The sequence below is a fragment of the Helianthus annuus genome, chromosome 8 (assembly GCF_002127325.2).
Source record: "Helianthus annuus cultivar XRQ/B chromosome 8, HanXRQr2.0-SUNRISE, whole genome shotgun sequence".
Lineage (NCBI taxonomy): Eukaryota > Viridiplantae > Streptophyta > Magnoliopsida > Asterales > Asteraceae > Helianthus > Helianthus annuus.
In genome coordinates, this window is record NC_035440.2 from 119,218,471 (window position 1) to 119,237,040 (window position 18,570).

The window sequence follows — 18,570 nt, forward strand, 5'->3', positions numbered from 1 at the left end:
TTTTTTTAGAAACGAGTGGGGTCAAATATTATGCGTTTTCATGATTGTTTTTATGTACGTTGTCAAGGGGTCTGCGTTTTGACATTTTAATGTACGCATCTATATAAATTCACGTACAATGTTAACTATATAAATTCACGTTTTTACATAAATACAATACGTTTTCATGTTTATTTTTTCGTACATTTTTTTGTTCTACGTTTTGAAGTAAACTGTGTTCGTAAATGAGTCAGCTCAAATATAATACGTATTCATTCGACGATATAAATTTGAGTTATTCTACGTTTCAACGTCGCTAAGTCTCGACGCGGTGTAGTGGTTAGATGGAACCCTCACTAAACGAACTAACCGGGGTTTAATTCCGTTTCTTTTGTAACCGCAATGCTTTAGATCGGATAAGTCAAAACATACGTTTTCATATGGTTAACACATCACATAACGTGCCACAAGCTATAAACAACTAGGGCGTCGTCATCACAATGTGCGGCCTATGGCAACAATCTGATTAACCTTAAAATTGAATGGTTTTCTAATGTTAACTCATCAGTGATATAGACTTGTATATACCTACAAAATCGATGCAATTGTGTTTTCTACTAATCTAGCCGATTGAGGCACCTTTTATAGAGAAGAGGATTAAGTTCTTGAAGTAAGTTCTTCACGCTTTGTGTCAGTTGTTGTACGTTTTTGCTCCAGTGCAGCTTAAGGTTCGTTTCAATGGCTTCAACTAGAATAGGGAACACTATCTCGATATCTTGAGACACCACCCTCATGAATTGTTCGTTATTCCAAACATCCAGAGCCCGCTCGGCTACCTATGATTTCACATATACCCGAAAATCAGTGGTGGATGCATGAATTTTTGTTAAGGATTACAAAAATTGGGTAGAATCAAATTTGAACGTGGCACATTAATATGACTTTTCTTAAAGCATTTTGGCTCATAGGAATATATAACATAAACAAGCAAAAATAAATAAGAAATAATCAACTAAACACCAATAAACTAAATATAGAAAAAGCAGGAAAATGAGTTCAAATTATACCCAATGGTCGATTGTACTTTGTACTGACAATGTGACCAATAACAATGTGACCAATAACATTCTTAACTTTCACTGTCGTTGATAAAAGCAATACCGCTTTATCTATAACTTTGTTTTCACCGAATTTTCATTCGTGTCATTTCAAATAAATTAAAACACTTTGTCTGAGTCAGTTGTTTATTAGAGGCACACAAAGTCACTTTTTCATTAGAATGAGATTACCCTTGACAACAAAGGTGAAAGTTAAAGGTATGATTTTTTTAGTATTACTATTATCCACGAATAGGTTCATAGTTTAAATTATTAAAACCCAAGTTACCAAGATAAGGGTCAAGTTATTCTACAAAGACTTCTTACACTAATTGTAAGAAGTGTAAGAAGGATTTATAGAGTGACAAGTGTCCAATAAGCTAAAACTAAACCCACTACATCACCACAAAAAACCTAAACACCCACCCCCACCCCACCCCACCCCACCACCACCCAAAAACCTAATCCCCCCCCACCACCCAAAACCTAACCCCCCCCCCCCCCCCCCGCCCAAAAAAAAACAAACAAAAAAACTATACCTCACCAAAAAACCTAACCCCCCACCCAAAAACCCTAAACCCCCACCCCCCGGCAAAAAAAAAACTATACCTCACCAAAAAAACCCCCAAAAAACCTAACCCCCCCCCCCAAAAAAAAAAAAAAAAAAACCTAAAAAAAATCTAAAAAAAACTAAACCCCCACCCCCTCGGCAAAAAAAAAAAAAAATGGGGTAGTGGGGTTTTTTTGTGTAGTGGGTTTTTTTAGGTTATTGGACACTTGTCACTCTATAAATCCTTCTTACATTTCTTACAATTAGGATCCTTTGTATTTGATCCTAATCCCCAAGATAATTATTAGTTTTAGTTACCTGTGAATTATCACTTGTTATACACTTTGCGAGTCTACTCCACACCGGAACAGCCACCATCAGGTACCACCTTTGATCAATATTCTCCACAATCTCTTCCAACTCTCCGATTAACAACACTTCTTTTTGACAATTCGTCACCGGCCAACACCTCAAAATCTTTTCGATCACCACACGGCTAAGCACTGTCTCTTTCTGCACAAACTGTGACACACAATACACCAATTGACGGTGATAAACCACCATATTCTTCGGTTTATGCAACGGGATCAAAACCCTAGATAAAAAAACCTTGTGTTGCTCCTTTAATGGCACCGTGAACCCGTTGATTATGCTTCCCCATATCTCGAGAATCTCTCCAATCCCATTTTGTCGATGATCAGTTTCGTAGATGAAATGGAGTAAAACGTCGGTTAATGATTTGCGCATGAAGGATCGGTGGAATGTGAACTTTGAGTAGATCCGGTGGACAATGTTTTTGATCGCGTCGCGTTCGCGGAGATCGTCTGAATTGAAGAGGGTGAGGAGGTTGAGAATGAAGTTCTGGCTTATGAACTTTTCTCCAGTTGTTGGACCTACATGTAAAGCCATGTATTGTATTGTTGTGTGTAGGAATAATAATCAGGGAAAATTACAAAAATGTCAGTTGACCAACCATGTTTTCGAATTTGTCACGCTTCTACGTCCGTGGATGGACCTTTGAGTATGGGATGAGTCGGCGTATCATGTTGAAGAGTCCATGTATCACGCTCCTTCGGATGAGTCCACCGACGCTTCGGATGGACATGGACTCTTCAACATGATACGCCGACTCATCCCATGCTCAGAGGTCCGTCCACGGACGCAGGAACGTGACAAATTTGAAAACACGGTTGGTCAACTAACATTTTCGTAAATTTCCCTAATAATAATATGGAAAATCACCAAATTAAACGTTGACTAATGAGAAAAGCCAAACTAGACATTTGGATGTGGCTTCTCAAGAGACTACACAAGAAAAGGTTGTGTAGCCGTTTTCGCGTTTCTTTTTCCCCATCGTTTTTAAATGGGCATAACTTTTTTTATACGATAATACTTTCTAAAAAATTACACCAAATTAAAGAGAATAAAATGTTCTTTAACTTTATATAATATTTAAAAATAAATATAATCATACAAAAGAGTTATACCCATATAAAATTCATAGGGGAAATGAAAGGAGAAAAAAAGGCTACACAAAGATCACACATGGAGGAAACCTCTTTAGTGTAGTTGTTTCCATGTTTGTGGGACCAACCTTGAGTAACAATAAAAATGAGACATGATAGAGGCTACATAGGCTGCAAGTGATTATAGCATTCTAGTCATTACTTGAAACAACTAGGGTGTAATGGAAAAGGTTGTGTAGCTTTTTTCCTATTTTATTTTCCGTGCGATTTTAAAGGGGCATAACGTTTTCCGTATGATAATATTAAAAAGAGGTTCCTCACAATTAAAAAGCATTTTTTAAAGGGGCATAACGTTTTCCGTATGATAATATTAAAAAGAGGCTCCTCACAATTAAAAAGCGTTTTATTTTCTTTAACTGGGTATAATTTAATAAAAAAATATTATCATATGAAAAATTTATACACATTTAAAGATGACGAGGGAAAAAAAGTGGTTAGCCTTTTTCCTCCATGTATATATAGCCCTAGCGAATGTTGTTTCCCATTGTTTATTCTAGCAATTTGTAGTTGGTCAATGTCTACTTTGTTGATTTTCCTATAATAATATATTTAAAAACCCATGAACATGACAAATTTTACCTCTTTCTATTTAATCAATTATTTGATATTTAAAAAAAATACATGCATCTTTTTTAAAGACAAACTCATACACTCTTATAATTATTAATATATAGATTTGAATTAGTCTGGCCTTGAGAATACGCGAGAATATACAGGCCCAGGGCAAGTAGAAAAAGGGGCTTTTATTGGGTTTAATTTTAATCTATTAATGGGGTCAAAATTTAAATGGGTTTAAACTTTTCTAATGGGTATTGACGAGTAAAAGAATAATGAGGTTACTTTAAACTAGGTTTTAGTGTTTAATGAGCTTAAAATAAATAAAATACGGTTTGGGTTTATATAGTTTTTGCTTTTTCATATATTAAAATAAATAAAATGGGTTTTGGGTTTATATAGTTTTTTTCTTTTTCATATTTATGATATTAAAAAAAAAGGCAAATTGGATTTAAATAATCCCAACTCACTGTTATTGGCCAATAATAATCCTAACTCATTTAATCACCAATAATAATCCGAGCTATTCACTTTTGTTTGCAAAATACTCCCAGTTAAAAAAACACTAACTAGGTTAAAAAATTGCTGATGTGGCTTGCCATGTGGCATATTTTGATGACGTGGCAGCTGATGTGGCAGTCTACGTGGCATATTCTGATGACGTGGCAGGTGACGTGGCAAGCCACATCAGCAATTTTTTAACCTAGTTAGTGTTTTTTTAACTGGGAGTATTTTACAAACAAAAGTGAATAGTTCGGATTATTATTGGTGATTAAATAAGTTAAGATTATTATTGGCCAATAACAGTGAGTTGGGATTATTTAAATCCAATTTGCCTAAAAAAAATTAAAATTTCAGCTATATAAATCTTTTTGGGGCTGGCCTTGATTCTTCTGAATGATATAAATGATTATACCAATATAACCGGTTATATAAATCTTATAAATTACTTCTCAATGATATAAATAATTATACCAGTATAACCGGTTATATAAATCTTATAAATTACAATTGACACATCACACGTGCCTTTAAAAACCGACATTAGCATGGTTTAGGCCAAATGAAACATAACTTGGCAAGGTAACCAATTAGGTGATGATTGTTAGCCGTAAATTGAAAATTGTAAGGTTTTGGGCTAAAAACCCAAAAAGGGTATACGAATGTAAAACATAAGTAATAAAACTATATATTTTGGTCTGCCACGTGAACATTTGATCCTCTAGCCTATCAAGTGTTTTTGTAACTTGGTTAAAATGACTATTTATATAAAAGATGCCTGATCAAATTAATCATTTTCCTAAATTTCGTTGATTTCTTTCGATTTTGAAGCATGATGAATTTCTCTCAATGTCTATATGCTTAAATATACCTAATTATGCATGTATGTATAGGTCCTGTATTAAAGGGGTTGTGACCTAATGTTATCAAGTGTGTAGTAAATTTGTTCTTTCAAGTCAGTGGAAGTTACAGTCCTATGGTGTAAATTTAGGCCGGTAGAGTTAGGGGCTGTTTGACAATCTTTGCGCCGGTAAGTGTTGAAGCATTAAGAGGTATAATTAGGTAACAAACTCTAAACCAGTAAGAGGATTGACTTGGCTCGGCCTGATTGGTTTGTGGTGGAGGAGCGGGTGGTGGGTCGGTGGTGTGTTAGTGGCCGACTAGGGGTTATGAACACAGGTTAATGAATAAATGAGTAAAATTTTCATTCAACATCATTTTAAAACTTAATGGGTAAGAGGCTTACTGACTGATTCAGTGAACCAAACACACTTAATGCTGACCGATTCTAAGGTAGCCTCTTCATTAAGAGGCTACCAAACAGCCCCTTAGAAGGTGTGTGAGTTAGACGTTCTAAATGTATTGGTTGAGTATGCACACGTACTAAAATAGATCATAATAGTTACCGCACTACGTATATATGTTAAATAGCATACCTAGTTTTAAGATCCTTGATCCAACATTGGTTTCTCCTTGATTAGTCACGTCTATCTTGATTATCAACCGAAGGAGAATATCATAGACGATTTGCAAGTACGCCCAAGCGGCTGAAGGGACTGTGATAACATCATCATCTTCAAGCAAAATGGTTGAGCACGCGGTGGAAGATGGTGGTGGGAGAGGGCGGAAGAGATTTGAAGCCACCATCTTAAACAAAAGATCTAGAGTATGATCAGAAATTGGAGTTACCGAAGTTTTAATGATCGATAGAAGTTGTGTGAGTTTTAGTCTTTTTAAAGCGGATTCTTGATCACCAGAACGCGAGTGGGTGCAATAAATGATTATCGAAGAAAGTTCTTCGTCTCTAGAATCGGAAGATTGATTCTTCGTTTGGTCGTTTTGAGTTATGTAACATTTTGAATCAAGATCAAAGAGGAATTGCAAGGTTGTGGTTTTTCCTGTCTGCGGTTTTACGGTGGTATTGGGGCTGTTCCGTTGAGCCAACATGTTTGTTTGATGTGGGTTGGTATTGATGATCCAAGAATTGGACTTGTGATGTTTTAAATAATGTGGGTTTGTTGTTTTTGGCATGGTTTTTGTAAAGACTGATAAAACAAAGTGACGGTTATTCTTAGGTGACAAATATTGAAGTGATCGAAAATATTATAATTTTTTAAGCTATTGTGGATATATGTCTTAACTTTCTAAATGAAGTGATCCAAAATATTGTAAATTTTTAAGCTATTGTGGATATATGTCTTAACTTTATATAATCCGGCCAAGCTACATAAAAAGACACATGTGATAAATATTAGATATGATTTTTTATTACACGATTCATATCATATCAATCTATCTACTATAATAAAAGAAATCTGAGTTGGGACACATGTTATTCAATGAGGGCATCAATAATTTATAGATAAATTTTAAATTTTAAATTAAAAAGATTTAAATATTATATTAGAATTTTATTTTAATAGTAAATCTAAAGTCTAAAATGTGTTATAAATCTAATCTATAATTTATGGATTTAATTTTGATTTGAAATTATTGAACAAAAGACCCATAAAATTAGTAACCATTTAATCAATTAAATGTTTTTTTAGAAAAAAAGCCCATTAAATGTTTACACTTATATTTTAACAAGCATTTAGACCCGCGCGCGTTGCGCCGCGGGTACTGTAAACATTGTATGGATTAGTCCAAACATTATGTGATGCATTAACTATATGAAAACACACGTTTCGACGTATCCAATTGAACTGAATGTAACATGTATAAGCATTGTGATTGGATCAAAACGTAAAGTAAATCAAATTCATAACATATTATATGTGACCTAAATCATACATAGAAAACGTAATGGGTATGAAGGAAAAACTGACACGTGTAATCAAAAGGGATCAATTAGAGCTTTCGAATAAAGGGAAAAAAAAGAAACCATAATTTGACTCCACTCGGTTCGAAAGTTATTTTACGAAACATACATAAAATAAGCACGCAAAAATATTATATTTGACCTGAATCAACATGCTTCAAATTGATAGTTTTGAAGCCAAACAAAACAAAACCCAAAGTTAATACCTAAAAAATTACTACAGATTAAGCACATGATACAACTCAATACAACATAAACAAACTAATAAACATGTGGTACAAACCACATATGCACTAACATGTTTCAAATTGATAGTATATAATTTATTTTACAAATTTATACACACTAAGCATCATGTATAACACAACTATGCATAAAAAACTCACTAAGCAACATGTACAAACCCATTATGCACTATATTGTTTCAAATTGACAGTATATAATGTTAATATAAATTTCATAAGTTTTACTTTCCCTTATAGAATCAAATTAGATTTTTGTGATAATTAAAGTTTTGTCAAGAATATAAAAAATCATTATTTAATATTCAATATATTACATCAAATATTTAGAATTAAACTCCACTTCATTCTAAATACTAGGTATGTTATTTTACTTTTCATATGCTATGCTTATTATCTATGTCACATAGAAAACATCATGTATTTTTAGATAAGTTAGATATATGTGTTTTAAAACAAGGTAAACTCTTAACATACATATTTTTTCCTGTTGTAACTAAGATGTAGAGGTATGTGAAAGGTGTCTTCAAATTCAGAATGTCATAACTTTTTTTTTTAAATTTAGACAAAGTTAGTTGTCGTATGGTGTCTCATGTCTTTATTTTTATTTTTTCGCTTATATATATGTTTCATTGGTTCAATTGTACATGTAAAGTATTACACTATACATAGTATTTTCTCAACTATAGTTAATTGGTTTTATTGATTCAATTTTTGTTTATTCATTTACATTACTTTTATCTGTCTAGAAGTCCCTTTTCAGACCTTTAAAATGGTATGGGACATATTACATTATCAATAGTTTTTATTGGTTTTCTTACTAATTGTGATAAAAGTAATTATTTCGTACAATTCATATTGGTTTATAGCTTTGAATACGACCATACTTTATATTAATATTAATGATAGCGAAAGTAAGAAACTATATTTGGATGGTAGAAAATATAATATTATGCCAACATTAACCCTTCATAATAATCTATTATCAGATAAAATCAGGCACGTTACCTTTGAACAAGAAAATGTCACAATAAATATTAGTAGTGGTACAAAATTTTAAGTTCCTATGACAAATCCTAAAACAAATAATAGATCATATTATTATGAATGGCTAAAACTTCAATATTTATTTCGTATTTGGTCTGCATATTACTCTATATTAGATATACTTAGATTATATTATGAACATATTTTTTTTTATTTCACATTATAATTATCATTCACCCCGTGTATTACACGGGGCAACAACCTAGTTTATATATAAAGCCAATGTGTTATCAACATATTTTCATTCTGTAAGATTGAATCATTTGATGGATGCTACCAGGGCCGTCTATCAGGGGTGCATGAGGTGTCTGCGATCAGGGCCCAAATCAATATAGAGCCGGAAAATTTTTCAAAACTTATATATATATATATACACACACACACACTAGGTTATTGCCCCGTGTAATACATGGGGTGAATGATAATTATAATGTGAAATAAAAAAAATATGTTCATAATATGATCTAAGTATATATAATATAGAGTAATATGCAGACCAAATACGAAATAAATATTGAAGTTTTAGCCATTCATAATAATATGATCTATTATTTGTTTTAGGATTTGTCATAGGAACTTAAAATTTTGTACCACTACTAATATTTATTGTGACATTTTCTTGTTCAAAGGTAACGTGTCTGATTTTATCTGATAACAGATTATTATGACGGGTTAATGTTGGCATAATATTATATTTTCTACCATTCAAATATAGTTTCTCTGTTGGACCGTTCTATGACCCGAAAAGTCAGTCGAAGTAGTTCATCTTTACATACGAAGGCGGAATCAACGTAAGTAAAGTAACAACAGCTAATCCTTTTAATTCCTTGTGTTTGTATTGCTTTCTGATAAAATTTCAGCAGAGTTTCGGCACCTTAGCACATACATACACTATTACAAATGATGAACCGCTCCATCCTATTTATAGACAACCTGGGTCGCTTATGTGACAGTCCAATAAGCGATCCAGCACCAGTCACATAAGCGATCCACACTCATGCCCTAAAAGCGGTCCAGGCTTCATGACACAAAAGCGGTTCACCTTACAACATTGACACATAAGCGGTCCTAAGTCTATATTACACAATATTTACACTTTGACCCCCTATAGACTATTCTTGACTTCAGACTTCAAGTAGACGCAGTCAACAGACATTCCGTGCATCAACAGACTCCCCCTTGGATGTTGACGTAGTCTTTTAGCATCTTCAGATTCGTAGTCTTTAGTCTTTGTCTTTTCACCAACTCTGTCTGTCACCTCAAACAATCTTCACAGGTTCCCGGACTGATTTCTAGCTTTATCTACAAGCTTCCCATTAACTCTTGATCCAGACTCCCCCTCTCACTGACTCCCCCTCTCATTATGCTGGAATCTTGAGATATCTGGTTCAAGCTTTTGCAATTTGCTTCCGTTGGGAAATATCGTCCAAACCTGTTACTCAACCAATAACATTACAATCTATCTGTTCAAGCAATAAACACTAATACAATCAGTTTTAGAAATCCACTCAAGTTTACAAGTTCAATTTAATGACCCTGTATACTTGATTAATCTACCAAGTTCAATTTAATGACCCTGGTTGATCTTTTGACGAAACAAACTGATTTAGTAAAACAATTTTCCAATTTTCTGAAAAATAACAAGTATCAACTTAATGAACTTGTTTAAAACTTTGAAAACAAACATTTTCCAACAATGTAAGCTCTCCTCGATCTTCAGCTCATAATCTCCTGCATCTGCTTCATTTTGCTAGAATCCGACAATCAACTTTCCACTCTGGTTTGTCTAAAATAAAGCAGAAATAAAATCTTTTTGGATTTTAGGATGATCTAATCTAAGAAATGAAATAACAGAAAACCTAAATTGCAGAAAATAACCTATTTACAATTTTGTTTTTGGCGAGCGTGTCAGGGAATCATATCAGCTTTTCAGACAGATTACAAGTACCGTTAAGCTATATTACATACTCAGATTTAAACAATTCACCTCGATTGTCGATATACTGATCCATCTTAAATTTTCATACAAACTTTAATCTATTCAGGATACTATTTAAGTGTTTTAAGAACATAGATCGATTCATGTGTCCCACCTCTTGAATATACTCCCGTATCCAGAATCCCAATATTCAGTCTTACAGGCAAAAATACTACAATGATATCTGTACATAAATTAGGGTATGCGAAAACTGAGGGATCTCAGGTCAGAACTTCCGTTCAGCAGAGAGATATCAGCTTCGACTTTGCAATGTGTTCCCTTTAGAGAATCTTTTAGCTACAACAACTGACTATCAATTTTATTGTCTAATCAGCTGAGGGCTTTATGCTATATTTCAAGCATTTTGGTGAAAGTATTAGCCAGGGACTAGGTCAGAACCACCGTTCAGCAGAAGTCCCGGAATAATACCCCAGACATCATAGAGTATAACCGCCTAGTATATCAGAATACGAGACCTTTCAAACGAGATTTCAGGGGTTACCTATATATCCAAGTAGTGTTCCCCACGAATTTCACCAGTTTGAAATTTTAGGTTTATATCCCGAATAAATCTACTAAATGTACGAAAACCTATCGACACATCATTAGTGAGACTGTTTAACTCATTTTATCTTTCCAAATCTTTAGCATACTGTAATTGTCTAGCTGATGTACTATCATTTTCCCTATATACACAAGCTCTTTTTCAATTTTATCATGTTTTTGGATTTTTGCATTTTTTACTGTTTTTGTATTTTTCTCAAAATAACTATGTACAACTATCTATCTCCCCCTAAATACCAAAACAAGTAAAAAACCGACAAACCATCGCAGATTGTTTCTCATCTTCATCCGCAACAGTACCTTCATCAACGCTCACAACCCCATCCGACACCGAAAGCAATTTCATACCATTAAGTTTTAACAAATATTGAAACCTATTTTTATCAAAAGCTTTGGTATGCAAATCAGCTTTTTGTTCGTCAGTGTGGATTTTCTCAATTCGTATCAACTTTTTCTCGAAGCAATCGCGAATAAAGTGATGACGAATCTCAATATGTTTAGTTTTAGCGTGATGTACTGGATTTTTAGTTATATTAATCGCGGCCTCATTATCAACAAACAGAGGTGTGTTAAGAAACTGCAAACCGTAGTCGCGCATCTGTTGCTGTATCCACAGGATCTGAGAGCAGCAACTGCTAGCAGACACATACTCTGCTTCACATGTAGATAGCGCCACAGATGTTTGTTTCTTACACTGCCAAGTGACCAATCTCGAACCAAAAAACTGGCATCCTGCAGTTGTTGATTTCGCGTTGACTTTGCAGCATCCGAAATCTGAATCGGAAACCCTTCGAGTGTAAAATCGCCTTTGCGAGGATACCACAACCCCAATGTGGGTGTGCCTTTCAAGTAACGTAAAATCCTCTTCACAATAATCATGTGCGATTATCTCGGGTTAGACTGAAATCTTGCTGCGAGGCACGTTGGGTACATGATGTCAGGACGTGAAGCAGTTAGGTACATCAAAGAACCTATCATGGATCGATAAAGTGTCTCATCAACCCTGTCTCCGGTGAGATCTGGGTGAATACCATGATTTGTCGCAAGTGGGGTAGCAGCTGGAGTAGAACTTGACATTCCAAATTTCTCCAGAATATCATGCACGTACTTCGTTTGATGAATGAAAATCCCTTCAGTAAGTTGTTCAACTTGTAATCCCAGAAAGAATTTCATCTCCCCCATTGAAGACATTTCAAATTTCTGCTTCATCACCTGTTCGAAATCTTTGCATAATTTCTCATTCGTCGACCCAAAAATAATATCGTCTACATAAATTTGTACTATCAGAAGATGACCATCAACGACTTTAGTGAAGAGAGTGGCATCCACTTTTCCACGTATGAACTGGTTAGCGAGTAGATGTTGAGACAAAGTCTCGTACCAGGCTCTCGGCGCCTGATGTAGACCGTACAACGCTTTGTCCAGCAAATAAACTTTGTTCTTGTGAATTGGGTCAGTAAAGCCCGGCGGCTGACCAACATAAACCTCCTCTTTGACCTTCCCATAAAGAAACGCTGATTTAACATCTAACTGAAATACTTTGAAATTCTTCCAAGACGCAAATGCTAGGAAAATTCTGATAGCCTCTAGTCGTGCGACAGGAGCATAGACTTCGGTAAAATCAATCCCCTCCTGTTGACTAAAGCCCTGAACAACGAGTCGAGCTTTGTTCCTTACTACCACTCCTCTGTCGTCCCTCTTACATTTGAAAACCCATTTTGTATTGATTTTTCTTTGACCGTCCGGTAAATCAACCAACTTCCACACACCTAACTTCTCAAACTGACTTAATTCTTCTTGCATCGCTATGAGCCAAGAGTCTTCAGTAAGCGCCTCTTTGTATGTCCGCGGTTCGACCTGCGAGATAAAACAACTTAATGAAAATTCAGTTTGTAAAGGTGCTACTGTAGAATAAAAACATGTTAAGCCCTGGTCAATTTGACGTCTCGTCCGCACGCCTGATTGCAATTCTCCTATTATCAACTCCTCTGGATGATAAGAAAGAGTTCGCGGCATCACTTCGCTTGGAACTTCTACATTTCCCTCCAGATTAGTAACATTCTGCTTTGCATCTTGTTCACCAACTTGGTTTGTTTGACTTGACAACTGGATCTGCTCCCCCTCAAGATCTGAATCACCATGGTCAAAAACTGGCATGTTTTCAGCTTCTTGATCATCATTCACCTCCGACTGATTACCAGGAGCAACTTCATCATCATGTTCACCAGCGTTACTAGGACCTGCTTCATCATCATTTGAAGTCTCCCGAGGTCTGCTAGAATACTCTGCTGGAAACCTGAGCGACGATTCATATTCTCGTAAAATATCCAGCTCATCAAAGAAATCTTCCTCTTCCTCTGATTCTTCTCTCATGTCAAACGACTCCCAAAGTTTGTCATAATTAAAACGCCATGAATCACCAGGATTCTGAGGCGGCATTGTATAACCCTGACATTCAACATTTGCTGCTTCAATAATACGCTTTTCGCTTGGAACAAAGACACGCCGTGTAGGACCTGAATATCCAACAAATATTCCTTCAAAGTTCTTTGAACCAAACTTGCCATTCGGCTCTATTACCGTACAGGGTGACCCAAACGGTTCTAGATACTTCAAATTTGGCTTGCGTTTATTGATTAGCTCAAAACACGTCTTGTTGAACTTCTTCACAGTAAGAACTCTGTTGAGAGTATAGCATGCAGCAGAAACAGCTTCAGCCCAAAAATTGATTGGTAACTTGGAATCTGCAAGCATTGTTCTGGCTGTCTCGATTAGCGTCCGATTCTTGCGTTCTGCAACTCCATTTTGCTGAGGAGTGTACGGAGCACTAAACTCATGCAGTATACCTCTTTCATCACAGTATTCCTCCATCTTACTGTTTTTGAACTCAGTACCATTATCACTTCGAATTCTACAAATTGGTCTCTGGTACAGATTCTCAATTTTCTTAAACAAAACTACCAAACTATCAAAGGTTTCGTCTTTTGTTTTCAAGAACATGACCCACGAAAATCTGGAGTAGTCATCAGTCACGACCAAACAGTAGGAATCTCCTGTTATACTCTTAACATTCACTGGACCGAACAAATCCATGTGAAGTCTTTCCAAAGGTCTCGAAACTGAATTGACTTGTTTTGTAGGGTGTGACTTTTTCTTCTGTTTGCCTCTGACACAGCTTATGCACTCCCCTTCCAGATGAAAACCTTTAATATTCACTCCGGTGACCAAGTCGTTATGCACTAAGTGATTCATTTTCCTTAGATGAATATGCCCCATCTTTCTGTGCCATAACCTTGATTCCTTCTCCGTTGCTCTGGACACAAAACAATGAGCCTGACCCGTGGTTGTAGTAGCAACGCTCATGTCCAACACGTACAGATCATTGACTCTTGGTGCCCTCATGATGATCCACTCTTCAGGTATCACAAATCCCGGTTTCAAGATCAAACATTCTTTGTCGGTGAAATGAGTAGAATACATCCTGTCACAGATCTGGGAGATACTCAGCAGGTTGTTCTCCAGCTCAGCGATGTAGTTTACTCTCTCAAACGTGATAATGCCATTTGATAATGTTCCTTCATCTATGATCCTGCCTCCTTGATTACCCGCAAAACCCACATAACCACCATTAATGTCATTCACATCATACAGCAATGCGGTCTTCCCTGTCATATGCCTTGAAGCTCCACTATCCATTATCCACCTGGATACAAGTTTTGGAAGATCCTGCACATAACAAATCATCATTTAAACAACTTCAAGAAAGATGCCGATTCATGCTTCGCAATCCAGGAAGCTCCGGCAATTCAAACTGTTTAGTCAAACATAGAGTCCACCCAGGCCTCATCAGCCTTAGGTGCAACCTTGACTCTTGCAATTTGAATTTTGAAATTTTCAGCCTTGAGAGGCGGAAAATTTGCATCATAATCAACAATAATTGGCTCTTCAGCCTTTTTCTCCTCAGAATTTGAAACTTTCTTCTCAACTTTTGATTCAATTTTTGGTTTCCACACCTGTTGAGTTACTGCAACCCTTTTATCAAATTTATCATTTTGAGTTACCAACTTATTTACGGGTTCAGTTTTTGCTTTTACATTGTCAATTTTAACGTTTTTCTTCCCAACAACTTTCTTCTCAACATACATCGGTGTTTTACCCTTCACATCAACTTTCTTTTGTTGAACCTTCACAGCTTCAGTCTTAGGCTTCACATATGTACACTTTCGTGCAATATGACCAACCTGGTCACATCTAAAACAAGTACGAGTATCAACTACCCTACTCGTGCCTTCAGACTGAGCCTGTGAAGCTCTCTTCTCAAAAAATTCTTTGTTTGATTTTGTAAAAATTTCTTTTTCTTCATCAGCAAGTGAACTTGAACTATTCACAAACTTTTTCTTTTCAACATACCTTTTGTTTGAAACATTTCTTTTATGAAAAGATTTACCCCCCTGATAACCACCCGACCAATTGTTTCTGTTGTTATTGTAAAAACGTGGTGGATAAACAGCTTTCTTGTTGTAAACCCTCTCTTTCTTTCGACTCAGATTGTTCACTGCTGACAATTCGACTTCGACCAGTTTGAAAACATTTGTCAATTTGTTCAGATTAACATTCTCTAATGGAAACTCAGAATCCGAAAACAACTTATCCGATCCCGACATCTTGTACATGACAAGATCAGATTCATCATATAAGTTGTTTTTGGACTTTTGCTTCGGAATGTATTTATCTAGAAAACACCCATCCTCCTCAGAAGTGTCACAATCCGGCTTAAGCACTTTGTCTATCACACTTTTCACCACATCATTTTGGACACCCTCTTCATTGGAAGACGTGAACGTGACATCAATGTTCTCAGGAAGTGTAACATCACTTTCTTCCTCAATTTCCACCAAACTAGACTGCTTTTTCGTGTAGTTGTCTAAAATTGGCGGTGGAACTTTGTGAAACCCTACACCCGTTCCATCAGAAAACACGTCCTCACCAGCTTTGTTTTTTCCTATAGGTTTGGGAACGATGTGCTGCAAAACAAAGCTAGCTGAGCTATAACTGTTTAATTTCAACTGAATTCTTTCATTTTCAATCTCAATTTCTTTAACCTTAAGTTTTAAATTTGCAATCTCATCCAGTTGTTCATTAATTGATTTTTCTTTTAATTGCAACACAGCTCTTAGATGTTCGTTTTCTTTGAATGTTTTTCCATTTCGATCGTCACTGTCTTTCACAACACTTTTAAGTTTCTCAAATTTTTCGGAGATCTGACGGTTTTCCAGAATTAACTTTTCATTTTCAGTTGTAATTTTGTCACATTTAGTGGTTAATTCATTAAACCGTTCAGTTGAAACTTTTAACTCTGTGTCACGATCGAGAATCTGATCTTCAAAAGTTTTAACTTTTGATTTCAGATTTTTCAATTTCTCATCATTCAAATACGTGACAGTACTACAAAAATTGCATTGTTTGTTGCAATTTTTGCAGTCAACATTTCCATCGACTTTATTACCTGACCTGGATGTTGACACACTTTGACTGACCTTCTCTTTTGACTCAGAAACAGAAATAGAATCTACCTCAAGTGCTTTCGCAGCTAGCACTTGGTCAGCCATTTTCTCTGAATTCTCCGTATCAACCATCTTTGATCTCTCAGTCTCTGCATTTTCTTTCTTCTCTCTCTCTTCTTTTTCTTTTCTCTCTTTTTCTTTCTCCTCCTCAATCATCTTCGAAGTTGGTGTTCCCCACCACTTATGCTGCCAGTATTCATCATCTTCTTTGTATTCCTGAATGATGGCCTCAATATCTAGCGTTTTGTCATCAACCGCCACATTGCCATACCGATCAAGATAGCACTCTCTGTCTGGATCCCAACGATTTGCTCTTCTTGCTTCCAAGTATACACCAGAAAGTCTGATAATCTTTGTTTCAGCAATCAACTTCCTGTATTGGTACTTCTGTTCCTCTGTACGATCATCCTTCCAAGGAATCGGTTCATCATGACTTGCCATGAAAGCATAACCAATGGCATCATCTTCTGGCAAAACCTCTTTGCTCCAATCGTAACCCTCATCATCATAGATCACAGCTAAAGCCCTTGACTTTTCTCTTTGCTCTTCAGCCTGCTTTAGTCTGGGCGGCTCCGATTTATTTTGATGGTAGATTGCCTTCTTGTAATAATCGTCACGAAACGGATTTTCAGATTCATCAACGTATGCATTCCGACATTCTCGCTTGAAATGGCCCTTTTGTTTGCACTTAAAACACGTCACTTTTGACTTATCGAACCCAAGCTTTGTTGACGGACCACCAATTGATTTCCTCCCGGTAATTTCCATAAAACGTTGCGCACGTCGAACAGCACTTGCCATTGCCCAACGAATGTCAATAAGCTCCATTTCCTCGGGATCTATCTGATCGTAGTCTTCTTTGGTCAGATTTGTATCTCCGATTTTCCCGGCTACCAAACCTTCATAGGACTCCAAAACAGACGCTAGAAAAACCATCTGTTGCTTGGCCGATTCTTCGTCAAAGTTTTGTGCATTCTTCAAATTGATTGCAATGTTGCACGAAAACTTCGCATCAGAACGATTTGTAGAAGACGTAGATCCACTGTGATACCCACTGTGACTTCCACTGCTTGAACTGCTTTGACTTTCTTTGTTTGTTGAAGAAACATTCTCAGCAGAAAATGCCGTTTTCGGAGAAGTAGCTTTCGGCATCAAGCTTTTTGGATAATACAAATCCAGATTCTGCTGATAGGATGAGTGATTAACTTTGTATGTTTTCTTCAACTCTAGCTCATGACTTTCAAGTTTCTCAATCACAACATCTGGTTTCAAGTTGTTAGGAGCAATAGTGTTCTTTAACATCAATGCATAATATCTCCAATCCATCTCATCAGGTAGTGAGTCAAACAATTTGTCAACTATCTCATCATCAGGATAATTGATCCCATGTCGAACAAGTTCCAGCTTAAGATGACCAAACCGTTCAATCATTTTACCTACTGATTCATTTTTCATACACCCAAACATATCAAATTCTTTCCGAAGAAGTTTCTTCTTATTCTTTACAATTTCCTCGCTTCCTATACATTTTGCTTTCAGTTTATTCCACAAATCTTGTGCATTTGTGTAATCGATCAAGGAAATGATGTCTTCTCGGACGGATTGGAAAAGCAATGCTACACACTTTTGTTCTGCCACAAAAGCATCAATTTCTTCAGTTGATCTCAAGGCTTCACCATTCTTCTTGCCATTTGCATAGCCATTTTTCATGCTTTTCCAGCTTGGAAATGCAAATGCCATCATCCAATCTTCAAACTTTGTTGCCCACCTACTATAATCTTCTATAGCCATAAGCTTTGGGGGTTTGTTGAATGTTCCGAATGCGCTCTCGGACTCCCATGCTTCTTTCTTTCTTTCTTTCGGCGGACTTTTATCTTTATTGCTTGATGACGTATCGTTGTTGTCCGTACTACCTGAGAATGCGTACATATCACTGAACGGGTTTAAGAAAATATCATCCATTTTGATTGTACCTGCAAAATCAAACAACACTTAGCAAAATTTTTGATTTTGAAAATTATCAGAACCACAAAAGCGGTCCAGAGTATTTTCAGAAAAGCGATCCAGAAAATGTCCAAAAAAGCGAGTCACAACTTGTTTGTTCGAGCGGACCAGAATGTGTCCGTTCGAGCGGTTCAGTATATGT

The 18,570-nt window shown here is 36.1% G+C and overlaps 1 protein-coding gene across 1 annotated transcript; it reads right to left on the minus strand.

Moving 5' to 3' along the window:
* Window positions 1–478: 478 nt before the first annotated feature.
* LOC110870675 (serine/threonine protein phosphatase 2A 57 kDa regulatory subunit B' kappa isoform) lies at window positions 479–2,560 on the minus strand. The gene is made up of 2 exons (XM_022119851.2): window positions 1,945–2,560; window positions 479–815 (listed from the first exon to the last, which is right to left on the minus strand). Exons 1-2 carry the CDS (start codon window positions 2,533–2,535, stop codon window positions 597–599), a joined length of 810 nt encoding a protein of 269 aa, XP_021975543.2. The 5' UTR covers window positions 2,536–2,560; the 3' UTR covers window positions 479–596.
* Between the last annotated feature and the right edge of the window lie 16,010 nt (window positions 2,561–18,570).